Source organism: Carassius auratus, chromosome 24 (genome assembly GCF_003368295.1).
Source record: "Carassius auratus strain Wakin chromosome 24, ASM336829v1, whole genome shotgun sequence".
NCBI lineage: Eukaryota > Metazoa > Chordata > Actinopteri > Cypriniformes > Cyprinidae > Carassius > Carassius auratus.
In genome coordinates this window covers 1,798,912-1,826,289 of record NC_039266.1, presented here as the reverse complement: position 1 = coordinate 1,826,289, position 27,378 = coordinate 1,798,912, and the positions used below count along the sequence as shown (strand labels likewise).

Here is a 27,378-nt window from a genome sequence, read left to right as displayed (position 1 = left end):
AATCAGGAGTTTAGGAGTTTCTCCAAGTTTCTGTAAGTACCATGAAAGAGGCTCATAACTCCAACCCTGCCGGACTTCAGGACTGGTTTTACAGGACATAGTAACTGTGTCTCCTGGTTGAACAGGTTTCACTGCAGGCGTCTGAGTGACTGTCACTTCACCTGCTGATTCTATATCAAGAAAATGAACAAACATTCAGAAATCAGTATTTGTTGAATGAAAGTATTTCCAGCACAGATGATCCGTTAGAAAAGAGCATGTCTATCTCCTCACCTGTGAAACAGCAGCTAGTGAAGATCCAGATGAAGATGGTGATGAAGCTCATGGTTGCTGTTGGTTCAGATTCTCAGAGTTCAGACTCACAGAGATATAAAACCTGCTGAAGCTTGTGCTGCGATGCAAATCATCTCGATGTAAATCTGTGTACGAGATACAGCTGATAATAACATATGCACATAAATCATAACAGTGTTTAGGATCTCTTCTCCTGTTATGTGTCAAAAACATGGAGTCAAGTGTCTGAAGCTTCAGGCTTTTTGGTGATTCAAACAATTGAGTTGCAAACAAAAATCTATTATTAAACCTGCTTTAATTATTACCAATGCATTGAGAAATGCATGATCATTTAGAAACCAAAGTAAAGACACCTTTATTTCTATAGAACTTTTAACAATGCAGACAGTTTTAGAGTATTAAAAAGGAAAAACAGTGTGTGATAATGCAAACAGTAAACATTAAATTTTCAGTTTAAGTCAGTTCATTATTGATTTAGTGATGTCATCATCCAGCTCAGTTCAGTTCGTTTAGTATCTGTGCAATCAAGTTGACAAGCAGTTTAATTCTAAGCGGCAGCGAAGTCAGATTGTGCAGAGGACTCGACTGGTTCCCGTGGTCTTGTGCCGATGGCCGTCTAGGTGACGTGGTCTTAGATGGGGGTGTCTCTCTGGGGCTTATCTAGTTGTCCTGGTCTCTAAGCTTAGGATGTCTAATGAAAATGTGATTAATAGATAAATTTTAATTTTAATTTACTTTTTTTTATTTTATTTAGAATGAACTAATGTTCATGCATCAAGAGACATTTAAAATGAGGCTGTTTTTGTAAAAGAGCTGGACGCTGGATGGGTCAGAGGTCACCGAGGGGGTTCAGACCAGCGCAGAGAGCGAGCGGGACGGACGCTACAGCCGCAGCAGCGTCCTGAGCCTCAGCAAAGCACGCTGGGAAGCCGGCGAGCGCTTCGTCTGCAGAGTAACACATGACGGAGCTGATCACGAGACCTCGTTCCTCAAGAGCTCCGAGTGCTGATGTTTCTCCAGTGAAGAGCAGCAGGATTCACAGCAGTCTCCTGATTTACAGCTCAATACTCAAGCAGTCTTTCAATGTGCTGCCATTGCTGTTCATTCAATAAAGCTTCTGAACGCCTTCCATTTGTGTTCGACTGCGTCATTGATCAGTGTGTCCTTCCTTCACTAAAGTTTCAGCTGCTGTTGATGGATTGTAATAGTTGAGAACAGCTGTGTTTAGCAGTAAATGTGAACTGAAGCTCTTGGGGTTTGAACATGGTCTCTGGAGACGGAGCTGCTCTATTCTGAGACCATCAGAATCACTAAAGCTGTCAATGCAAATCTGATTTCAGCTCAAACTCACAGTTTCACTGTTTGATCGGTTCAACGCTCTGAACTGAAACACTTTCACTTCTGCTCATGCACTGATGAGACAGTTATGAAGTTTGCGTGGTAGTTTCAGAGGACAAGTTTATCAGAGATACATTATGATTGTAGTAAAATCTACAAAAACCAAACAACTACAACACTGGAACGGAGAAAATTGTTGTGCATTTTTGTTTGATTTAATATATTTTTTTCTGAAAATCAGAGCATATAACTGAGTCAAACCCGTCTGTCCCAGGACAGATCTGAGTCTAATAGAGCTGATGTGAGTCCTAACTCAGTTGTGAGCTCATGTGTAGTTCTGTGTTTGGTCTCTGTGTGTCAGTAGTGAGTGATAGTGTTTGATCAGCTGCAGCATCAGTTCAGTCACTGTGACTCTGACTGACACAGGTTTTTGTACGACCCACAATCACTGTGTGAACAGCCTAGTGCTACCCGGCCAGTGGAAACTCTGACAGTAATAATGTCCAGCATCTTCAGTCTGGACTCCACTGATGGTCAGAGTGAAATCACTGTTAGATCCACTGCCACTGAATCTAGATGGAGTTCCTGACTGACGGCTGCTTGCAGCATAAATCAGGAGTTTAGGAGCTTCTCCAGGTTTCTGTAAGTACCAGGCTAAACAATCATAAAACCCACTATATCTGAACACATCTCTGCTGGTTCTACAGTTGATCTTCACTGTTTCTCCTGGTTGAGCTGCTGTCGTTGAGGGACTCTGAGTGACGCTGATCTGTCCTCTACACTCTGAAACACACAACAAGAAGAAAATCAACTCAAAACTTTGACAATATACTTGAAGAAATGAATTGATATCAAACTTGTGCTCCACAAACCTTGAGCAAACGCTGTGAGAGTCCAGATGAAGATGATGATGAAGGTCATGTTGATGAAGATTGTTGTGTGTGTCAGTGATGAAGTGTTAAACTCACAGCACTATAAACACTCTCAGAGCACTGAAGCATCTGATCAATATGCAAACACACTCACATCATTTACCTGGAGACAGCAGATTCATCATTTACTGTTTAATATCTTTCTAATAAATTCATTTTATCCATTTTCAGAAACAAACACTCATGATTTATCGCATGTTATTTAATTATTTATTTCAGGTCGAGCTTCTCTCTCCAAATACTGTTTTATGTTAAGTTTCAGTCAGTTTTTCACGCTGAGATCATTTAATAACTGTGTTACAGATTTGATGTCATCCATGATAGGTCTAGTATGATACTGTATAACAGGTCAAAGGTCATTCAAGGGAGTCACCTTCTAAATCTTGGTCATCACAAAGCTTTAAATAACAGGTGTTTTGTAAATATGATGATTTTTGGGACTGATGATGAAACAAATTATTAGATTTTAGTCTTAATGTAATAACAAGGATTAATTATTAAAGATGAAGATTTTGTGCTGTTTTTTATAATAATTGATGAGTGCTGTTGAGAAGAGCTGCTGTTGAGTCTGATATCAGTGTGTGAGTCTCTTCTCTCTTTCTCTGCTGGAGTTTGTGTTTATTTGAGTGTGACGGAGGTTTTTGTACGACGCTTTCACTAGAATGAAGCACTGTGGTACACTTTTGGTGGAGGAACTAAACTGACCATCGGTAAGTCTCTTCAATTCTGTCATTAAAATATATGATATTTGATTCATTCATTTTAATTCATTTTTAGATTATTTCTGCAAAAACATTTTAAAATTAGTCCTTTTATTATATAAAAAAAATGTTTTTGTAAAGTTTCTTTAATAATTGCAATATTTAATTTATTTCATCATTTACTTAAGTTGTATATATTTTTCGTATTTTTTTTTAAATCTCATTTGTCATTTTACATGAATAATTTAACTCATTATCAGTACAAAAATATTGTATCTTTACATGACATGATATATAGTCAATTAATTCTTGATATATATAATTTTGACTACAATTAATGGTAAATTTAACAATTATGGTGTTTTTAGATGCATGAAAAAGTCTGATAATACTAAATGTAATTGTGTAGACGTCGTCACCAGACAAAGAGAAATGTAGTTAATGAACATGTTCAGAATCAAGTTTGCATCTGCTGCTGATCATTTAAAAACAACAACATCATAACATACATTTACAATTACACTGAAAATTACTATTAATTGTTAGTGTCTTATAAGAATAATATTTGTAAAATACAAATAATATTGCAATTATTTAAATTTGTTTTCACATACCTTTTGACAAAATCACAATATACTAATTATTTTTCAGTTGGACAGTATTTTTTTATTAGATTGAGATTAAAAGTTAAAAGTTCACATGTTCTGTAACTTACTATTTCTGAAATAAATCTTATTAGTGTATTTTTTGCATTTATTTCATCCTTATTTACATTTTATAATTTAAAATTCTTTTTAAATGTTATTTTTTTATTTATATGATTAATTACATGCATTTACATGTATTGATAGCAGTACTTTCAAATCAATTTAATTATTTCTTGATATGATTTTGTCTAAAATCTTGGCACATTTAACAATAAAGTGTTTGTCATCAGACAACAAGGAACTTGAAGAGCATTTAGAAAATTAATCATTTAAACTATTTAAACTCTCAAGTTTGCTGATATTCATGATTGTGAGTCTGAATAGCATGAATATTACTATCATTAATAATGAAATGATAATTTTTTTTCTAAGTCATATAGAGACATCATAATATAAACATACATTTTCTTGAATAATGTTTTTTCAAAACTCTGAAGATTGTTTCATATGCATCTTATAAAATTAAACTCCACTGATCAGTTTTTCATTTCTGCTTCTCTCTCTGTGTGTGTGTGTGTGTGTGTTGTGTGTGTGTGTGTGTGTGTGTGTGTGTGTGTGTGTGGGTGTGCGTGCGTGTGTTGTGTGTGTGTGTGTGTGTGTGTGTGTGTTGCAGCTGGTCCCGCAGTGAAGCCCTCCGTGTCTCTGCTGCCTCCCTCTTCTCTGCAGATCTCTGGAGACTCAGCCGCACTGCTCTGTCTGCTCAGCTCTTACTCTCCACAGGGGGCGCAGGTGAGCTGGACGCTGGACGGGTCAGAGGTCACCGAGGGGGTTCAGACCAGCGCAGAGAGCGAGCGGGACGGACGCTACAGCCGCAGCAGCGTCCTGAGCCTCAGCAAAGCACGCTGGGAAGCCGGCGAGCGCTTCGTCTGCAGAGTAACACATGACGGAGCTGATCACGAGACCTCGTTCCTCAAGAGCTCCGAGTGCTGATGTTTCTCCAGTGAAGAGCAGCAGGATTCACAGCAGTCTCCTGATTTACAGCTCAATACTCAAGCAGTCTTTCAATGTGCTGCCATTGCTGTTCATTCAATAAAGCTTCTGAACGCCTTCCATTTGTGTTCGACTGCATCATTGATCAGTGTGTCCTTCCTTCACTAAAGTTTCAGCTGCTGTTGATGGATTGTAATAGTTGAGAACAGCTGTGTTTAGCAGTAAATGTGAACTGAAGCTCTTGGGGTTTGAACATGGTCTCTGGAGACGGAGCTGCTCTATTCTGAGACCATCAGAATCACTAAAGCTGTCAATGCAAATCTGATTTCAGCTCAAACTCACAGTTTCACTGTTTGATCGGTTCAACGCTCTGAACTGAAACACTTTCACTTCTGCTCATGCACTGATGAGACATGAATAATAAATTCATCATCAGCTTGAGATGAAAGAGCTACTTGAGGAACTGTTAAAAACATCTTTATGTTGCTATACAATGACTTATTAAATTATGTTTACTCTATATCAACTTACACCCAGTTTTCTCTGATTCTGAACATAACTGAGTCAAACCCGTCTGTCCCAGGACAGATCTGAGTCTAATAGAGCTGATGTGAGTCCTAACTCAGTTGTGGCTCATGTGTAGTTCTGTGTTTGGTCTCTGTGTGTCAGTAGTGAGTGATAGTGTTTGATCAGCTGCAGCATCAGTTCAGTCACTGTGACTCTGACTGACACAGGTTTTTGTATGACTCTTTATCACTGTGTCAGGACATTTCTGCTGTCGAATACATGTCCAGGCTTACAGTAATAATGTCCAGCATCTTCAGTCTGGACTCCACTGATGGTCAGAGTGAAATCTGTTCCATAAGCTGCTCCACTGCCACTGAATCTAGATGGAGTTCCTGACCATCGTTCTCTAATGCCAAAAATGAGGATTTTAGGAGTTTCTCCAGGTTTCTGCAGATACCAGTTGAGACATTCACCACAACCCCATGAACGTTTTCCAATCCCTCTGCTAGTTTGACAGTTTATAGTAACTGTTTCTCCTGGTTGAACAGCTGCTGCTGAGGGAGTCTGAGTCACAGAAACTTGTCCTGTAGTTCCTGTGAATAATATTTCATATAATAATAATGGCAACAGTTATTCAAGTATACAGAACACAATCAGTTTTACCATCTAACACATGCATATAAATATTGAGTAATAAATTAACCTTGAACACAAAGGAAGAGTGTCCAGATACAGACACTGATGATCATCTTCTTCTTGTTGGTTGTTCTTTCAGTTAAAATTTAGAAAAGCTCCCAGTGATGAAGTTTTAAACTCACAGCACTATAAACACTCTCAGAGCACTGAAGCATCTGATCAATATGCAAACACACTCACATCATTCACCTGGAGACAGAAGAGATGCACAATTTTGTTTGTGCTTCTAAACGATGCTTATGACATGCATTATTTTGAGCTCAGTTCAAAACTGTTTTAATGAGTAGTTTCACTGGACGGAGACTCTTCACTGGTAGATACATATGTAACTGGATCCAATAGTGGTAAAAAATTTTAGTAGACAGAATTTCATAAATTATTTTTGATAATTCAGAATGCTTTAATTTACATTGATTATGATTAATTAATTATTTCATTAAATATTATTATCATTATTATTATTACTCAATCCTGTTGGAGATCTACTTTGCTGTGAAGTTCAGCTCCAACCCTCATCAAACACAACAGAACCAGATTAAATAAACTACTTCAAATCGGTTACTTCAAAAGCAAACGCATATACAAGTACATGCTTGAAATATAACAAAGAGTGCAAATATAACAAATGTGCAATTAACTCTTATTTTGCACGAATATGCTGGTTTGCACTTTACAGTATGACTGTATTATTAGAAAGAAGAAAATCTGATCGTCAAAATCATTTCTATTTTCAAATATACTCATGATATACAAAAAAGTTTATATTTGTGTTTCTTCTCTGTAGAGTGAGTGATAGTGTTTGATCAGCTGCAGCATCAGTTCAGTCACTGTGACTCTGACTGACACAGGTTTTTGTACCACTCACAATCACTGTGTGAACACATAAACACTGTGATAACTCTGACAGTAATAATGTCCAGCATCTTCAGTCTGGACTCCACTGATGCTCAGAGTGAAATCACTGTTAGATCCACTGCCACTGAATCTAGATGGAGTTCCTGACTGGACTTTTGGTTTTGGTTTTTTTTTGGTTAAATAAATCAGGAGTTTAGGAGCTTCTCCAGGTTTCTGTAAGTACCAGGACACACAGGGGTTTGGGCTGCAGACTGGAGCAGAACTAAACTTACAGCTCATCACAACATTTTCTCCTGGTGTGACGGCTTTAGCTGAAGGAGTCTGAGTGACTGTGATCTGAGCTTTACACCCTGAAACACACACATTTATTAGTCCATAAAAATATATTATTTGACATATATAATAAAATTATTTAAATAATATTATTTGAAATATACACTATTCACCTTGTAGTATAAAGCAGTATGAAAGAGTCCAGATGAAGATGATGATGAAGGTCATGTTGATGAAGATTGTTGTGTGTGTCAGTGATGAAGTGTTAAACTCACAGCACTATAAACACTCTCAGAGCACTGAAGCATCTGATCAATATGCAAACACACTCACATCATTTACCTGGAGACAGTCGCTCATTAACAGACAAAGGCCTGAAATAAAAAAAACAATTACTGAACGTCTTCTATTAGCCAAACTATAAAAAACTGTATCATTCACTTTAATTCTGAAAACATCTTCAAGACCAACTTTAGTACATTAACTTTACTCTTGTGATGTCAAATCCGTGGATGTTGTGCAGGTTTTTACAGACATGAGGATCATCACACGTGTCTCTGTCAATCACTGAATCAACTGAGTTTGATTGTGAGTCACGTCACACTTGATATAAAAGTGAATTTCTTTCAATAATTGAGGTTGATGTTTTAGTAATAAGACAGATGAAGTAAATGCAGGTGATGTGTGCTGTGAGTGTGTGTTTGTTGGAGACTCAGTTGATGTGTGTTTGTTCAGTTAGTGAAGCGTTCAGGAGGTTTTTGTTCAGCTGCTCTATTAGTTTGTATCACTGTGGTGGACTTTCGGCAGCGGCACCAAACTGGATGTTGGCAGTAAGTGTCACAGGTCAGGGGGGCCAAGCTGGACTGCGCCCTCCCCTAAACCAGGACCACCTCGAGGAGCGTATCAGAGGGAAGAGTCGGAGACAGAGAATAAATTTAACAAGTTTTATTTTGAAGTAAAAACAAATTGGGAATCCTAAACTAAAATCTTCTTTGTTACCCTCAGGGCTTGAAGGTAAACAATGCAGCGACCGGGGACTCTCCCGCCCTCTTCCTCTGTGCGGGCCCCGCAATAGATGGACAGATGGGTGGTCAAGTAGGTATTTCACAGGTGGGAATACAATCGGCAAGCCCGCAGTCTGGTAAGTCTCCTCTGGTAATTAAATACTTCCAAACTCCCTTCCCTTCTTCACAGATGCAGAATTTGGGACGGATGGATATCGGTCAGGTCCGTACACGGCAGATACACAGCCTTGAGGTGGGGATGTGTTTGGCAAGTGAGGGGTCCGGTAAGTCTCCTCCGGTAAGTATGTAATTCCAGCCTTCCTTCCTTCTTCCACAGGTACGGAATTTGAGGTGAATGATATCAGTCAAGTACGTATACGGCAGGTGCACGGTCTTACAGTAAGGTGGCTTCTCCTGACACCGTCAGAGTGGATATTCCAGACAAAGCGTGCCCCTCTCACGTTCGTGACAAAGGACAGTCACCTCTCTCAGCACAGGTGGGCCACAAGGATGCAACAAACTCTAAGTCAACAGGCTGAGCAGGGTTTCTACTGAAACAGACAGAATGGATGCTTCAGACAAAGTATACAGTTCACATGCGTTGGAAGGAACGAACACTTCTCACAATACGGATGAATAGCAGGGATACAGCAGACTCGAAGTCAACAGGCTGAATGGGGCTTCCTCATACAGATGAGTAGCAGGGATACAGCAGGCTCGAAGTCATCAGGCTGAATGGGGCTTCTTCTGAGACAGACAGAATGGATGTTTCAGGCAAGTATACAGTTCACATGCATTGGAAGGAACGAATACTTCTCACAATACAGGCGAATAGCAGGGATACAGCAGACTCGAAGTCAACAGGCTGAATGGGGCTTCTTCTGAGACAGACAGAATGGATGTTTCAGGCAAGTATACAGTTCACATGTATTGGAAGGAGCGAACACCTCTCACCATACAGTTGAATGGCAGGGATACAGCAGACTCGAAGTCAACAGGTTGCACAGAGCCTTTCTGAGGCAGATAGTAAATATTTCAACAGGGCATCTCTTCTCCTATTAGCACAACAGAGGGGTTAATTCACATCCCAGATGATAAATCCTCAACATCCAGACAGTTGGGACAAATCAGTGTCGCAGGACTCTTAGGCCGGGTTCACACCGCAAGCTGCAGCAGAGCAGAAGCAGCGCGTATTTTTTTCGGCGCCTATGTTAACAGATGAGAGCGTTCACACCGCACGCAGAGGCTGCGCGGCAGAGCGTAGCAGAAGCAGAGCAGAAGCAGCAGTGCCGCGATCGTTTCGGCGCTGGGTCTATTTTTGCTGCTCTGCTGACGCTCAGTTAAAGTGAAAGTACACCTTTGATAGACAAAATAAATATGATTTCACACAAAAAGTGCTCTAACTGCACAAATAAAGCACATCTAGGGTGTTTTAACAAGAACTAGAGTATGTTACGAAAAGGAAATTATTATAAAAAAAATATGTATAGAAGATAAAGTGACCATGGCCAAAATGATCATGATCATGGCCAAAATACACATGTACTTAAACGAATGTTGCCCAAAATTTGCATTAATGATATCTACTGTGTTCTTAGCAAATTACATTAAAAAATTATGATATTTTAAACCACATATTTTTCAATTTTTTATTATATTTTTTTTCATATATTGTTTTTTTTCTTTTTCTTTTTTTTTACAAAATCTGTTAAAGTACTTACAGTTCTATCCAAAAATAGACATTTTGCCGAAATACAAAAACAACTTTAAATAATTTATATTGCTAGTTTAGCCTTGGAGATTTATTTATTATTAGTAGTTGTCGTATTCTTTTAACTAGGACTATATATTGGCAGAAGAACGGATGTCGTGCTGACAATCATAAACAACAGCACGTGGTGTCACAGGCAGTGGTCTTCAGAGTGCACCTGGAAAGACAATAATGGACGACACTCGTCTCATCGTGGAAGTTGAGAAATATCAAGTTCTTTATGATCCACACAATGTAATTTATAAAGACTTGCAGGAGAAGGAAAAAGCATGGGATGAAGTTGCAGCGGCTCTTATTGCAGATGGTAATACATTTTATAGTGTTTTTGACGCTTTCGCTGGCACACGAGCAAACAACTCAATATTTGATTCAAAATTGATTCAATTGGAACCATTCATTTACAATTTCTAAATTACACATAAGCACACAAATAACAAAAGCAGGTGATACATGCATTTATAATAAACAAGTAAATGCTGATTTCAAGATGAGCAGGAAGTCAAGGCTGTGAACCATTTACAATACACATAATTTAAAACCGTTTATTAAATTGGTTTTCAGGGTGTTTTTTGGTAAATTTGATTGCAAACAAACCCAGTGACAAGATGGTAATATGCACCATGTTCTCTCCTACGTCGGTTAATGGGATGAACCCAAAGTCTGCGTCTTTTTAGTCTCCTTAATAACAAATATAGCGCAATGGCCTTTCTTCTATCAACAACACGTATACTGCACGGAAGACAAAGACAGCAAAACAAAGATCCAACAAAAGTAACAATGAAATTATTAATTAAAAAAGCTTCTTGCCAAGTCTTTTTATTTAAATGTATTTTAAATGGGGAAATAAAGCAATGCGAACGTACCCATTATAGAGCACTCTGACCAAAATCTGCTGTTCAGTTGCGCGCTGCCTCCGCTGCCGGTGTGAAAGCAAAATAGGCGCGCGCTGCTTCTGCTCTGCCTACCTGCTGCTAACGCGCTGCTTCTGCTCTGCTGCAACTTGCGGTGTGAATCCGGCCTTACTATTGACAGTCAGCCCTCATGACACATAGAGAGTGCATGGCAAACAGGAATGTAGCTTACACACACACACGACAATTCCACTTCAAACATATATTGTGGGGGAAAACATCAATTTTAGCCACTGCAAACTCACTTCACGACGTGCAATTTAAAGCCAGCACTCACATTCGGGTTTCTGTCCGAAGGGAAGGGGGAGGGCGCAATCCTCACTGCCACTGAGGATGTTCTGAGATGTTTTTCTTCACAGTCACAGGCAGAGTTCACATCACCATTTATAGAGGAGGGAGAGGTAAGAGATCGGTAATGAATCAATACAATCCACTCAGTGATATTTATGATCGTGATCCAAACACTCCAAACCACATCCAATTCAGTGTCAAACGTGTGCAATTACAAGACTCAGTTCTCAGTTACTCAGCTCCTCTCCAATGCAAACAGGGTAATTCGCTCTCCTGCTGTTGTTCTCGAATCCCTCATCAAGCAACACTGTCCTCTTCATTCACCCGTCCTCCAGTAACTATTACCACCCAATAAAACGACTTTTCACAAGGGAGAAAAACCACACGCACCACCTCTCTCTCTTGCTTTTTATCCTCTCCACTGTTGATGAGGCATCACGCAAACTCTGAGTAAATCCCCCACACCTGTTGCCAATCCATCATTTGGGGTTGTCACAGCAACAAACGCACACACAGGCCTGGGAACAGGGTTACACTCAAAGCGTTCCCCCGGGAACACTGCTTCAGCGGGAATAAGTTCCACATGCCATTTGTCACACTGTGACATAAGTCAATCATCATTTCATTATTAATACAACAACTGACTGACAAACACTTTGTTACACTATAGAAATGATGCATGCTTGTTTATGTATTTTTATATTCATATATATTTATGTTTTTAGTTCACATTGAATGTTTAGCAGTCAACATTGTAAAGATGGTTTTGATTGTCATGGCATTTTTTATTTCATCCAGTAAACTATAATAATTTCTGTTAATTTGATATTTATTGATTATTAAATTTTAAATGCACTGAAATCAGTGTTATATGATTGTCATTTTGGCACCACTTTGATTGTAGTAAGTGATAATGAAAAAATAATTAAACGTACATTTTCTGATTAGTGTGTTGATTTTTAAGTAACATGCAGATATTTTCAAACTGGAAATGGCTTAATTGTATGTTTTTTTAACAATAATATTTGAATAATTTATTTTTAAAGTTATAATACACATCCGAGACATTTTGTTTTATTTTCTATTTTTAAAGCAAAGTTTTGTATCTGATTTTCTCATGCTCATCAGGTCACATCTGATCTGTCATGCTTTTAATCAAAGTAATATTAAATTTGATAATGAAAATGACTCTTTAGTATATTAATATATTTCACAAAACATGCGTTGCTTTGCTGATCACAGACTTTGTAAAAATTAATTCAGGTGACTTGCAGTGTAATGTTGCTAAAATGAATAAGAAAATTTGTTTTGTATTTATTGTTCTTATATTGTATATATATAACCTGAAAGTAGAGAAAAGCTTTGTTCCTGACTGAGGTGAGTGTTGTGTGTTTGTCAGGCGTCACTCGTCCTAAAGTGAGCGTCCTGCCGCCCTCCAGTGCAGAGATCTCCTCAAAGAAGACAGCGACACTGGTGTGTGTGGCCAGCAAGGGCTTCCCGTCAGACTGGAGCCTGAGCTGGAAGGTGGACGGGAGCAGCAGGTCTCAGGAGAGCAGCGCTGGGCTCCTGGAGAAGGACGGTCTGTACAGCTGGAGCAGCAGCCTGACTCTCTCTGAGCAGGAGTGGATGGAGAGCGTCTCAGTGAGCTGTGAGGCCACACGGAGCGGTCAGCCTGCGCTCACTGGACACGTGACGAGACAGCAGTGTTCAGAGTAGATCTGCTGCTCTTCTCACTCATGTCTCACATGGAGACTAACAGCACATGAGCGACTCCTTCATTCTCCACATCCAGCTTCAGTCGCTCGCATCTGCATCTGCTCTGCTTTGTGTGCTTCATACAAGAACATGTGTGTCTGCTTTATCATTCAGTTATGATTCTATTACGATTCATTCAATAAATAAAATACAACTACATCTTTATGTCCTGCTGATTCTTTTTGGAATATGAATCTATAATTTATTTATTTATGTCTTTATTTGACATGGACATACAATTAAATTGGATGAACCATGTGCATTGGTTTTAGTGTTATAGCATAAATGGTAATTTTCAACACCTGTCCACAAGAGGCTTTTAGGAAGAAAATACAATAACAAGACTAATAACAAAAGTGATAACAACAATTAGACAGTTGTTATCAATCAATCAACAATTAATTAGAAAGAAGAAAGAAATTATGCAATATGAAAACGAGTGAGTGGAATGAAGAAGAGATACATAATAAAATATCTTAATTTTTTTTATATAAAAAACAAAACAAAAATTTAAATAAAAAATTATGGACCTCAAAAGAATTTGTGTTTCTTCTCTGTAGAGTGAGTGATAGTGTTTGATCAGCTGCAGCATCAGTTCAGTCACTGTGACTCTGACTGACACAGGTTTTTGTACGACTCACTATCACTGTGTGAACACCCAGCTACCACTGATGACGTGAGCACTCTGACAGTAATAATGTCCAGCATCTTCAGTCTGGACTCCACTGATGGTCAGAGTGAAATCTGTTCCATAAGCTGCTCCACTGCCACTGAATCTAGATGGAGTTCCTGACTGTAGAGATCTAATGTAATAAATGAGGAGTTTAGGAGCTTCTCCAGGTTTCTGCAGATACCAGGCGAGACAGGAACTACAACCCCGTGATCGATCTCCAATCCCTCTGCTAGTTTGACAGTTTATAGTAACTGTTTCTCCTGCTTGAACAGCAGCTGCTGAGGGAGTCTGAGTCACAGAAACTTGTCCTGTAGTTCCTGTGAATAATATTTAATCAGATAATAATCAACAGTTATTAAATTCAAAGTATCCTGAACAAAATCAGTTTTACTATCAAACACGTGCATATAAACCACATTTTGAGTAATAAATTAACCTTGAACACAAAGAATGAGTGTCCAGATACAGACGCTGATGATCATCTTCTTCTTGTTGGTTGCTCTTTCAGTTAAAATTTAGAAAAGCTCTCAGTGATGAAGTGTTAAACTCACAGCACTATAAACACTCTCAGAGCACTGAAGCATCTGATCAATATGCAAACACACTCACATCATTTACCTGCAGACAGCAGATACACAGTTTTTTTCATTTTGGTTGTAGCTCTGCAGGTAAGCACCAGATGATTATGACTTGTTGCATCATTTTGAACTGAGCTAAATTTTAATTAGACTTAGATTCTGAGAATTGTTCTGTTTAATTGTAATAGTTGAGAACAGCTGTGTTTAGCAGTAAATGTGAACTGAAGCTCTTGGGGTTTGAACATGGTCTCTGGAGACGGAGCTGCTCTATTCTGAGACCATCAGAATCACTAAAGCTGTCAATGCAAATCTGATTTCAGCTCAAACTCACAGTTTCACTGTTTGATCGGTTCAACGCTCTGAACTGAAACACTTTCACTTCTGCTCATGCACTGATGAGACAGTTATGAAGTTTGAGTGATAGTTTCATGAGGAAGTTTATCAGTATGATTGTAAGTACACATAAAAACATAAAACTATCAAACTGTAACAGAGAAACATTTGTGTGTTTTTGGATTGATTTGATATCAATTTATCACAAAACCAGAGCATAATTAATTCAACCCAGTCTGTCCCAGGACAGATCTGAGTCTAATAGAGCTGATGTGAGTCCTAACTCAGTTGTGAGCTCATGTGTAGTTCTGTGTTTGGTCTCTGTGTGTCAGTAGTGAGTGATAGTGTTTGATCAGCTGCAGCATCAGTTCAGTCACTGTGACTCTGACTGACACAGGTTTTTGTAACACTCACAATCACTGTGTGAACAGCCAGCTACTACTGATGACGTGAGCACTCTGACAGTAATAATGTCCAGCATCTTCAGTCTGGACTCCACTGATGGTCAGAGTGAAATCACTGTTAGATCCACTGCCACTGAATCTAGATGGAGTTCCTGACTGGAGAGTGTTTGCAGCATAAATCAGGAGTTTAGGAGCTTCTCCAGGTTTCTGTAAGTACCAGGACACATAGGATGGAGCAGAACTAAACTTACAGCTCATCTTAACATTTTCTCCTGGTGTGACAGGTTTAGCTGAAGGAGTCTGAGTGACTGTGATCTGAGCTTTACATCCTGAAACACAAACATTTATTAGTCCTAAAAAATAAATATATTATTTGACACATAATGCAATTATTTAATTAATTTTATTTAAAATATACACTATTCACCTTGTAGTATAAAGCAGTATGAGAGAGTCCAGATGAAGATGATGATGAAGGTCATGTTGATGAAGATTGTTGTGTGTGTCAGTGATGAAGTGTTAAACTCACAGCACTATAAACACTCTCAGAGCACTGAAGCATCTGATCAATATGCAAATGAACTGATGCTGTATTTAAATGAGCTTCTAAATGAAGATTGCTCGTTCATTTCATCCTGTCCATCATTGCAGCTGCACATCAAACTGTTTAATCTTTGTTTTGTATAATTATGTTGACTGGTGTTTCATCATCTGTCAGTTTATTAAGGATTGACTATGATTATGGATATATTAAACTGTTCAACAAATGATCATTCATGGTTTTTGTATATGAATTAAACACATGTATTTCAGCTCAGTTGGTTTGTGGTACCTTAAGAAACATCACTACAGTGTTACACCCCGTCTAGGGTAAAGGCGAATCATGAAAGAGTTTCTTATTGAAAAGCAGGACATGAGGCTGGAGCAGGAAGTGATGAAGGAGCTTTATAAGCAGCTAGGAGTCAGCTGACCAGGCAGAGCGTGTCACTAATTAGACTGCAGGAACCAATCAGTCTTCTTCCTGGACAGAGACACACAAACTCCTCCCAAAGCAAAAGAAAACACTTGAAAAAAGGGACACAACAACAGACAGCAGTGATGCACACTGGCTTTCATGGTGCATTGTGTCACATCCACACAAGGAGAGGAGAAGACGGGTAAGTATTTTCGTGAAGCTTTATTAACATAGGACTTTAACAGAGCAGGTAAGTGTGGTCACAGACGGTGAATCTTCAAGCACTGATCAATTGGTGAGTTCAAGCACAAAGCTAGGCCAGACAACAAAGAGTCACTTCCCTTAATCGCTGTGTCTGAATCTCCACAGAGTCACAATACGGTCCACAAGGAGCAGGCAGAAGATCCACAAAGATGTCCATGCAATCTTGATTCCAGCCGGTGAGTGAGTGAGTGAGGTGAGTATTTAAAGGTGTGGTGATTGCTGGTGCAGGTGCAGGTAATTAGTATTCAGGTGACGGTTCACGTGGGCGGTGCATGGGAGATTGAGTGGATGGTGACTGGCAATGGTGACTGGGGCTGAGGGAACGAGCTGAGGGTGTGACACTACCCCCCCCCCCCCCCACGGGTGACTCCAGGCATCCTAGAGCGGTGACGGGGACAACCACGACCTCTGGGAGCCGGGCGGTCCGGGTGTTGTCGGTGGAACTCTTCGAGGAGAGCCGGATCCAGGATGTCATTGCGTGGTATCCACGACCTCTCTTCGGGACCGAACCCCTCCCAATCTATGAGGTATTCCAGGTGGCCGTTCCGCCGCCGGGAGTCGAGGATCTCTTGGACCTGGTAGATGTTGTCTCCGAGGATCTCGGGTTGGTTTGGAGGGGGAGGCGGTTCTGGTTCTGTGGAGGAAGGAGAAACTGGATCAGTGTGACGTTTTAGCAGTGAGACGTGAAACGTGGGTGAAATCCGGTAGCGTGGTGGTAGGTCCAGGCGGTAGGTGACGGGATTTATCTGGGAATGGATGGTGAACGGCCCGATGTAGCGGGGACTCAGCTTTTTGCAGGGCAGTCGGAGGCGGATATCCCGAGTGGAGAGCCAAACCTTGTCTCCAGGCAGATAGACGGGATTAGGCGATCTGCGTTGGTTAGCGGTCTCTGTATGCCTCCGAACTGCCCGTTGGAGATGGATGTGAGCTGAGTCCCACACCCTCTCGCTCTCCTGGAACCAGTGATCTACCGCGGGCACCTCAGAGACTTCTCCTGACCAGGGAAACAGCGGTGGTTGATAGCCTAAAACACATTGAAAAGGGGTTAAGCCTGTAGTGGTTTGGCGAAGGGAGTTTTGGGCATACTCAGCCCACGGCAGGTACTGGCTCCAGGTATCCTGGTGTTGGGAGCAGTAAGTACGGAGGTACCGTGAGATTTCTTGAATCTTCCGCTCGGTCTGGCCGTTGGTCTGAGGATGATATCCAGAAGATAGACTGACGGATGTTCCGAGGAGTTGGAAGAACGCTCGCCAGACCCTGGAGATAAACTGAGGACCTCTGTCCGATACAATGTCCTCTGGAGTGCCATAATTCCGGAACACGTTGGTGAAGAGGGCTTCGGCGGTCTCGAACGCTGTGGGAAGACCTTTTAAAGGGATTAGTTTGCAGAATTTAGAAAAACGATCTACAACAACCAGAATGGTAGTGTACCCCCGTGAGGGGGGAAGGTCAGTGGCGAAATCCACCCCTAGATGGGTCCAGGGTCGGCGAGGAATGGGCAGTGGTTGTAATTTACCCACGGGAAGTTGACGAGGTGTGGTGGTAACGGCGCAGACCGAACATCCGAGGATGTACCGGGTAATGTCACGAACCATGTTTGGCCACCAGTACTTCTGCTGGATGAGCGAGAGGGTTCGCCTGCTGCCAGGGTGTCCTGAGCCAGGTGACGTGTGCGCACTTTCCAGTAGAGGGAGTCGCTGGTTTGTGGGCACGTACATAAGACCCGTGGGAACCTCCGGAGGTGCAGGCTCCTCGAGGGTGGCGGCTCGGATTTCCTCGTCGATCTGCCAGAGGATGGGCGCGAGGAAAACGGAGGGTGGTAGAATCGAATCAGGCTTGTTGGTGTCTGGTTCTGGTGAGTACATACGGGACAGGGCATCTGCTTTAGTGTTCTTGTGACCGGGCTGATACGTGATCTGAAAATTAAAGCGAGCAAAGAAGAGTGACCAACGAGCCTGACGAGCATTGAGTCTTTTGGCGTTCTGCAGATATTGGAAATTTTTGTGGTCGGTGACAACAGTGAATGGAAACTGAGCTCCCTCTAGCCAGTGCCGCCACTCCTCAAGGGCGAGTTTAATGGCCAACAACTCACGGTCTCCGATTCCATAATTGCATTCGGCAGGAGAGAGTTTCTTAGAGAAGTACGCACACGGATGGAGTGAGCAAGGTTCACCAGACCTTTGGGATAACACGGCTCCAATGCCGTGATTGGCCGCATCAACCTCTACGACGAAAGGCTTGGACGGGTCAGGATGTCGAAGAATGGGTGCTGAGGTGAAGAGGTGTTTAAGATGGCTGAAGGCCTCTCGAGCTTGGGGTGTCCAGCGCAGCTGGCGCTGACCTCCTTTTAGGAGGGATGTTAGAGGAGCCGAGTGCATGCTGTAGTTCTTGATAAAGCGCCGGTAGAAATTGGCAAAGCCAAGGAAACGCTGGAGTTCTTTCACCGTTGTGGGCTCCGCCCAGTTGGCCACAGCATCTACCTTGGCTGACTCCATCTGAACTCCCTCCGCAGAGATCACGTATCCGAGGAAGGAGACGGTAGTGCAGTGAAACTCACACTTCTCAGCTTTTAGGTAGAGGTGATGCTCTCGGAGTCGTTGTAAAACGTGGCAGACATGGGTTTGGTGTTCTTCTATGTTCCGGGAGTAGATCAGGATATCGTCTATGTAGACAATGACGAATTGGTGGAGATAATCACGGAATATTTCGTTCATGAAACTCTGGAAGATGGATGGACTGTTAGCAAGCCCATAGGGCATAACCTGATATTCGTAGTGCCCGGCAGGGGTGATGAAGGCAGTCTTCCACTCGTCTCCCTCTCGGATACGGATCAGGTTGTAGGCACTGCGGAGGTCGAGTTTGGTGAACACCTTGGCTTCGCGCAGTTCCTCCAGAGCCGCCGGAACGAGTGGTAACGGGTAGGCGAACTTGACGGTGGCGTCATTTAGCACCCGATAGTCGATGCATGGTCGAAGTCCGCCATCCTTTTTGGGGACGAAGAAGAAACTGGATGCAGCTGGAGATGTGGATGGTCTGATGAACCCCTGATCGAGAGCCTCCTGGATGTATTCCTCCATCGCCACCTGCTCAGGACGGGAGAGTGGATATATTTTCCCATGTGGTAGCTTGGCACCTGGCAGCAGGTCGATACAACAGTCCCAGGGCCGATGTGGCGGTAATCGGGTGGGTTGTTCCTTGCTGAACACATCGGAGTAGGAGGAGTAAAGGGCAGGTCTTCCTATGGAGGTGGAGTGCAATTGAAGGTGCGGTGGCGCAGACTGTGAACTCTGGACTGGTGAACGGTGAATGTGACTCTGGCATCCCGGGTCCCATGCCTGGATTTCCCCTGTGCTCCAGTTGATTTGTGGGTTATGTTGGGCCAGCCACGGCCTACCCAGGACGACGTCAACGGTAGCGCGAGGAAGTACGAGGAGGGCCAGTTGTTCCCGGTGTCCGTGGGGCAGAACGAGTTGTAGCTCGTGTGTCCTTCTAGTTATTTTGCCACCGCCTAATGGTGATCCCTGGATGGTAGTGATACGGTAAGTGGTCTCATTCTGGATGATGGGTATACGGTGCTTGGTTACGAAGTGAGATGAGATGAAGTTGCTTGCGGCTCCGGAATCCACCAGGACAAGGATGGAAAGATTACGTGAGTTAATTGTTATCTGGGCTTTGATATGAGGTATGTGAGATACAGATGGGGTAATTGAGACTGTACTCACCATTGGGCGAGGCGGACGGACCGGGCAGGCGTGGATCAGGTGAGTGGCCTCGCCACAGTATAAACACAGCCGCTCCTGGATGCGGCGTCTCCGTTCAGAGGCATCTAGGCGGTAGGAGTTGGTGATCATGGGTTCCTCCTGGTCACGTTGGGGCGAGGGCGTTCTGGCCGATGGAGAGATGGTATATGAAGCCGGGGAGGCACAAGCCGAGAGGTGCTGAGCAACATTTATAGTCTTTCTAATGAATGTCTCTAGACTGACATTATCGTCGTAAATGACCATTTGCTTTCTGATCTGGGGTTTTAAACCTTTACGGTATGCAGCTAGTAGGGCAGTTTGGTTCCAACCACTGGTGGCGGCTAATGTCCGGAAACGGAGAGTGTAGTCGTGTATTTCAGCGGCTCCCTGCTGGAGATTTAAGAGTTCATCATGGGTTGAGAGAGGAGTTAGAGCCACCCCGAACACTTCCTGGAGGTGGGTGACGAAGGCGTCGAATGAGGATAGAACTGGACTTTGGGAGCTCCAAAGAGCCTCTGCCCATTGTAGCGCCCGTCCGGTGAGAAGAGAGATCACAAAGGCGACTTTGGTGGCCTCATTGGGGAATTTACAGGTATTTGCGTTGACGAACAGTGAGCACTGCAGAATAAACCCACTGCAGCCACTCGGTTCACCCGTATAGCACATGGGACGTGCAAGGGGCGTGCTGTTGGTGGCGGAAGCACCAGTTTCGGTGGGTGGTGAAACTGACTGTAGTACTTGGCGGAGGGCAGTCACCATTTCGGTGAACGGGTCCGGAGCCGCTCCCTGAGCTGCAGCGTTAACATCCATGGGAGATTGAGTTCTGTTTTTTGGGGCTGGAATCCTGTCACATCCACACAAGGAGAGGAGAAGACGGGTAAGTATTTTCGTGAAGCTTTATTAACATAGGACTTTAACAGAGCAGGTAAGTGTGGTCACAGACGGTGAATCTTCAAGCACTGATCAATTGGTGAGTTCAAGCACAAAGCTAGGCCAGACAACAAAGAGTCACTTCCCTTAATCGCTGTGTCTGAATCTCCACAGAGTCACAATACGGTCCACAAGGAGCAGGCAGAAGATCCACAAAGATGTCCATGCAATCTTGATTCCAGCCGGTGAGTGAGTGAGTGAGGTGAGTATTTAAAGGTGTGGTGATTGCTGGTGCAGGTGCAGGTAATTAGTATTCAGGTGACGGTTCACGTGGGCGGTGCATGGGAGATTGAGTGGATGGTGACTGGCAATGGTGACTGGGGCTGAGGGAACGAGCTGAGGGTGTGACACATTGTGGGAATGTTTTGAGCATGAGCATTATGTGATCCCTGAGCAGTGCACTGACTAGTGAACTAAGGGACTGACTGAGACACACTCTTAACGACTGACTGATGATTGATGCACAAATCATGGTTTAACAATAAGAGTGAACTTTAAAAAAAAAAAATCCAAACCACATGAAATGAGAGTAAATGTTCTGATAAATAGTGGTAAATATCTGTTTAAAGATGATGTCTAATGCTATTTCATGCATTCTGACTTATTTATTCTGCTAAAGAGTTGGATTATCATGTTAAATGTATAGTTCACCCAAAAATGAAAATTCAGTCGTTAATTACTCACCCTCATGTCGTTCCAAACCCATAAGATCTTTTTTCATCTAAGGATCATAAATTAAGATATTTTTGATGAACTTCGAGAGCTTTCTGACGATCCATAGACAACAAGGATCCTACCACGATCAAGACTCAGAAACACAGCAAGAACATTGTTAAAATAATCCATGTAACATCAGTGGTTCAACCGTAATTTTAAGAAGCTATGAGAATCCTTTTTGTGCAAAAAGAAAATAAAAAATAATGAATTTGTTCAACAATTTGTCTCCTCCGTGTAACCCTGGTATATTTTTGATCTCATGATGTAACGTATAGTGTGCATTATCCTGAACATAAAGTATGTGTGTGCTGCTGCGGACACAGAAACAGTTTACATTCAGATCAAAGCAGACGCATACGTCGTGATACCATAATGGTGCCATGGTGATGTGGAGGAGACCAATTGTTGAATAAAGGTTTTATTTATTTATTTTTTTTTTTGCACAAAAATGATTCCCATAGCTTCTTTAGATGAGACCAATTAACAAGTATTGTTGTTGCCAATAGAGTTTAGTGGAGCTTGAGACCAAAGTAAGCTGATGATGGTTTTGGGAAACATACCCCAGAGTGTCTGTGCATCAACACGTATCATATGGGTTACGAAAGTTAATTCTGGATGGAATATATTATGACTGGATCTGATTTTTGGCCATAGTTAATTTTAATCAATAAAGTTTCCATTCCTGTTTTATTTATGTCGGTGTCACAGCTTGCAGATGATAGCAATTGAAATGCTTTGTGCGCTCCTGACTATTTAGCTCCGCTCACAGCACACCTCCAGGAGAGAAATGGTAAAGCTGTATTTGTGTTTTATAAATCTGATAAAACAGCTTTATATTCCTGGTAATACAAAAAGAGGGTTAAAAATATATATTCTTAACAAAACACAAAAACTACAACACTGGAACTGAGAAATATGGCATCATTGTTTTCTGTTTGATTTCATATCACTTCAGAGCATAACTGAGTCAAACCCGTCTGTCCCAGGACAGATCTGAGTCTAATAGAGCTGATGTGAGTCCTAACTCAGTTGTGAGCTCATGTGTAGTTCTGTGTTTGGTCTCTGTGTGTCAGTAGTGAGTGATAGTGTTTGATCAGCTGCAGCATCAGTTCAGTCACTGTGACTCTGACTGACACAGGTTTTTGTACGACTCACAATCACTGTGTGAACACACCACTACCACTGATCCTGTGATAACTCTGACAGTAATAATGTCCAGCATCTTCAGTCTGGACTCCACTGATGGTCAGAGTGAAATCTCTCCCAGATGATCTACTGCCACTGAATCTAGATGGAGTTCCTGATAGCTGACTGATTGATGCATAAATCAAGAATTTAGGAGTTTCTCCAGGTTTCTGTAAGAGCCAGCCAAGAAAATGGTTTCCACTAACACAGCAGTCTGGAGCTGTGTTAAATGTACAGGTCACAGTGACTGATTGTCCAGTTTGAGCGAGCAGCACTGAGGGAGTTTGAGTCACTGTCACCTGCCCAATAGATTCTGTCAAATGAGAAAGATTAGAAATCACAAACACTTTTACAAACATATATCTTCACTACATTAAAAATAACAAATATATCTTTCCAGACACAAACCTCTACATAATACAGTCAGAGTCCAGATCAATATGGTGATGAAAGTCATTTTTGTTGGTTGTAGGTTCAGTTCTAGTGAGAAACAGTTGTTGATCATGTTTGATGTTTGTCAGAGTTATAAACACATGCAGAGCACTGAAGTGTGTGTCGCTCATGTAAAACACACTCTCTATGCAAACACTTCAGGAGAATTTCAACAAGTTTAATTTGGTTTATTGTGCTGAGACTTAAAGGGATAGTGCACCAAAATAGCAAAATTAATAACTCACCTTCATATCGTTCCAAACCAGTAAGACCTCAGTTTATCTTTGAAACACAGTTTAAGACATTTTAGATTGAGTCCGAGAGCTCTCAGTGCCCCCATTGAAGCTGTGTGTACGGTCTACTGTCCATGTCCAGAAAGGTAAGAAAAACATCATCAAAGTAGTCCATGTGACATCAGAGGGTCAGTTAGAGGGTCAGTAAAAACCACGACTTTATTCAGCATTGTCTTCTATTCCGTGTCTGTTGTGAGAGATAGTTCAAAACAAAGCAGTTTGATCATATCCGGTCTGTGAACGAATCACTCGATGTAACTGGATCTTTTTGAACCAGTTCACCAAATCGAACTGCTGTTAACTGCTGTTAACTTGTTTAATGTGTCTGACACTCCCTCTGAGTTCAAACAAACCAATATCCCAGAGTAATTCATGTACTCAAACAGTACACTGACTGAACTGCTGTGAAGAGAGAACTGAAGATGAACACCGAGCCGAGCCAGATAACGAACAAAACATTGACTCGTTCACGAGTCAAGAACCGGTTGCATCAGTTTTCGGATCACCAGTAGTTCTTTCGGACAGTTCGATTCAATAAACCGGTTGAAGAAAACGGATCACCGGTTCTTTTGCGCTCGACGTAATGCTTTAGAAAATATTTAACGAGTTCACATATTAATATTATCCCTTATTGATATAAAGCAAAATCACACAAGAGGACTGTTTCTTCTGAATATCAGATAAACAGCATGATTGTGAATGTGTTATTGCCTTTATACAATAATTTAGTTAACAAAAAAATTGGTCCCACTTTATATTAAGTGTCCCTAATACCTGCGTAACTTAACAAAGTAACTAGATGTGTACATAGTATGTAACCACAGTGTAAGTACACATTGGTAAATAGTATCTACAGCTCTAGTGTTAAAGTAACTACAGATATGTAACAACCCACTGAATGGTTTGTGTAACTACAAATGTGTAACAAGACTACGACACTTTTTTGTAAAGAAGTGTTACACTTTATATTAGATTTATCATGAAATTAATCTGATATTACACAGCAGCGGCCAGTAAGTTATGGTTTACATATAAATTGTGATTGGTGTCCAGAATGTTACACTTTATATTAAGTACTCTAATGACAGTTAGTTGGCATGTAGTTGCAAAGTTGCTTATAGTCGATTGATTAAGGGAACCATCAAAATAAAATGTAACTATATAAAACTTTGCATTTTTTTCAGTTGAAGTATTAAGCTCACATCAATAGATTTACATTAGCTCTATAGGAAACACTCAAAAAGACTCAACATCTAACCACTCACAAGCTATAATAAGATGCTGTGCAGATCTTAAATAAACAATGTCAAGATATGATACAGTCCATTATACTGGAAAATGAAGTAGATTTAAAATCCAGGCAGTTTTCTTCTAGAAAGACAAAAAACGTTCAGGTGGAGAAAAAAACTTTTTCTTTACCTTGACATGTTTCGACTGCAACCTGCAGTCTTCCTCAGAAGCGTCATCTGACAGCTGTGACGTGTCGTTTATCAGCTGTTATTTTCTGGGTGTGGCCACGCCCTGCCCCCCCGTCGCTCGATGGTCTCTGGAGGATGGTGTTCCATGTGTGTGAGAGCATGTAGGCTCCCTCATCCCGGTTGATGGTATCCTTGGCCCGCTTATTAATTTCAATTGCCTCCTTTATCCATCTTCTGTATCTGTTTGGTTCTGATCTGATAATGTGTCCGTTGTCCCAGTCCATAATGTGGTTGTTTCGTTTGCAATGATCTGATATAGCTGATTTTAGTTGTTCCTGTTGTGCTTTTTCCTTTTGCGATCTAGTTAGTCGTCCTGTTGTTTCTTTTTCACATTCTTTCTGATGTTCTTTCTTTCTTGTGTTGAATGACCTGCCTGTTTCTCCTACGTATGTTTTATTGCATGATTTGCATGGTATCTCGTATATGACATTACATTTTTTGTCTTGCTCTATTTTGTCCTTGGGGTGTACCAGTAACTGCCTTAACTTTGTGTATGGTTTTACTACTGTGTTTATGTTGTATTTTCTCATTGCCCGCTGTAGTGGTTCTGTTATGCCTCTGATATATGGTAGGGTTATTATGTCCTTGTTTCCAGTTTCTGGTTTCAATTTGCTTGTTTGCGACTTGTTCTTTTCATTTGTTTATGGCCCATATCGGATATTTGCATCGTGCAAGTGCATGTCTGATATGTTTTTCCTCTTTCTGTCTGTCTTTTTCCTCCGTGATGAAACTAGTCCGTTCATAAAGTGTTATTTAGAAACACTGTTCATTGTGTGTTATAAATAATCATACTCTTAAACTTATAATACACACACACACACACACACACACACACACACTGTCACGTTAATGAACTTTTGTTCCTTCATTTGGTCACCTTCCTTTTCTTGTTTTGTTAATTGATTATTCCCCACCTGTCTCCATTTCCCTCATTACCTTCTGTGTGCTTAAACACCCTGTCTGTTTAGTTCTTCTTCGTCTGTGATTGTATTAACACTTCTGAATGTATACTCAATGTGAATGTCTATGTTAATGCTGTTATTTGTATTGTATCCTAACCTATTGTCAGTAAACTCCGCTTTTGATCCCGATTCTCCTCAAGCTCTTTGTCTTTCATCTAGCACTACCCAATTTTTCTATGCACTTTTTACTGTCCATTGCACTAGTGTAATTTATGTTCATATGTTCACAGTTTCTGCTTATATTGTACATACACTTATTGATCCATCTGTATATATGTTCATAGTACACCTATCTGTATATCATGCTGATAGTATTTAAAATATGTAAATTATGTACATAGTACTGCATTATTTGTGTATTTATTGTACATTTTTAACATACTGTAGACACTCTTTATCCTGTATTTACTAGTTATTGCTCTTCAGGTTAGATACTAACTGCATTTCGTTGCCTTGTACCTTACATGTGCAATGACAATAAAGCTGAATCTAATCTAATCTAATCTAATCTAATATATATTTTATGATTATTATTTTTTTCAGATGCATTTGTGACGATGTTGTTTCAGTTCCTTTTTTGATCAGCTGCAGCATCAGTTCAGTCACTGTGACTCTGACTGACACAGGTTTTTGTACGACTCACAATCACTGTGTGAACACATAATCACCCACACAACCATAATAATTTGTTCTGCAATTAAAACTCTGACAGTAATAATGTCCAGCATCTTCAGTCTGGACTCCACTGATGCTCAGAGTGAAATCACTGTTAGATCCACTGCCACTGAATCTAGATGGAGTTCCTGACTGGAGACTGCTTGTATAATAAATCAGGAGTTTAGGAGCTTCTCCAGGTTTCTGTAAGTACCAGGCTAAACAATCATAAAACCCACTATATCTGAACACATCTCTGCTGGTTCTACAGCTGATCTTCACTGTTTCTCCTGGTTGAGCTGCTGTCGTTGAGGGACTCTGAGTGACGCTGATCTGTCCTCTACACTCTGAAACACACAACAAGAAGAAAATCAACTCAAAACTTTGACAATATACTTGAAGAAATGAATTGATATCAAACTTGTGCTCCACAAACCTTGAGCAAACGCTGTGAGAGTCCAGATGAAGATGATGATGAAGGTCATGTTGATGAAGATTGTTGTGTGTGTCAGTGATGAAGTGTTAAACTCACAGCACTATAAACACTCTCAGAGCACTGAAGCATCTGATCAATATGCAAACACTCTCACATCATTTACCTGCAGACAGTCGCTCAGTCTCAGTTAAAGGCCTGAAATACAAACAATTCCTCTGGTAAAAAAATCATTCAATCTTCTATTAGCCAAACTATTAAAAACTTTAATAAATTAAGTACAACTTTAGTATATGATCCTGACTCTCTCCTGAGAGACTTTGAGAATATTTTTGACTGTAGTTTGATAGAAACATGATTAATGTTAATTCATTAATTTGAT

The 27,378-nt window shown here is 41.1% G+C and overlaps 1 protein-coding gene and 2 gene segments (V, D, J or C); 1 reads left to right on the top strand and 2 right to left on the bottom strand.

Moving 5' to 3' along the window:
* Window positions 1–1,827: 1,827 nt before the first annotated feature.
* On the bottom strand, window positions 1,828–2,557 carry LOC113042028 (Ig kappa chain V region 3547-like). The segment is given in 2 exon segments: window positions 1,828–2,415; window positions 2,505–2,557. Coding segments are annotated over 2 exon segments (387 nt in total).
* Window positions 2,558–7,913: 5,356 nt separating this feature from the next.
* Window positions 7,914–13,028, top strand: LOC113041828 (Ig lambda chain C region-like). The segment is given in 3 exon segments: window positions 7,914–7,922; window positions 8,012–8,063; window positions 12,610–13,028. Coding segments are annotated over 3 exon segments (378 nt in total).
* Window positions 13,029–14,965: 1,937 nt separating this feature from the next.
* LOC113041826 (immunoglobulin lambda-1 light chain-like) lies at window positions 14,966–27,173 on the bottom strand. The gene is made up of 4 exons (XM_026200415.1): window positions 27,000–27,173; window positions 26,582–26,910; window positions 15,381–15,474; window positions 14,966–15,282 (listed from the first exon to the last, which is right to left on the bottom strand). The coding sequence occupies exons 1-4, from the start codon at window positions 27,046–27,048 to the stop codon at window positions 14,966–14,968; spliced, it is 789 nt and encodes a 262-aa protein (XP_026056200.1). The 5' UTR covers window positions 27,049–27,173.
* Between the last annotated feature and the right edge of the window lie 205 nt (window positions 27,174–27,378).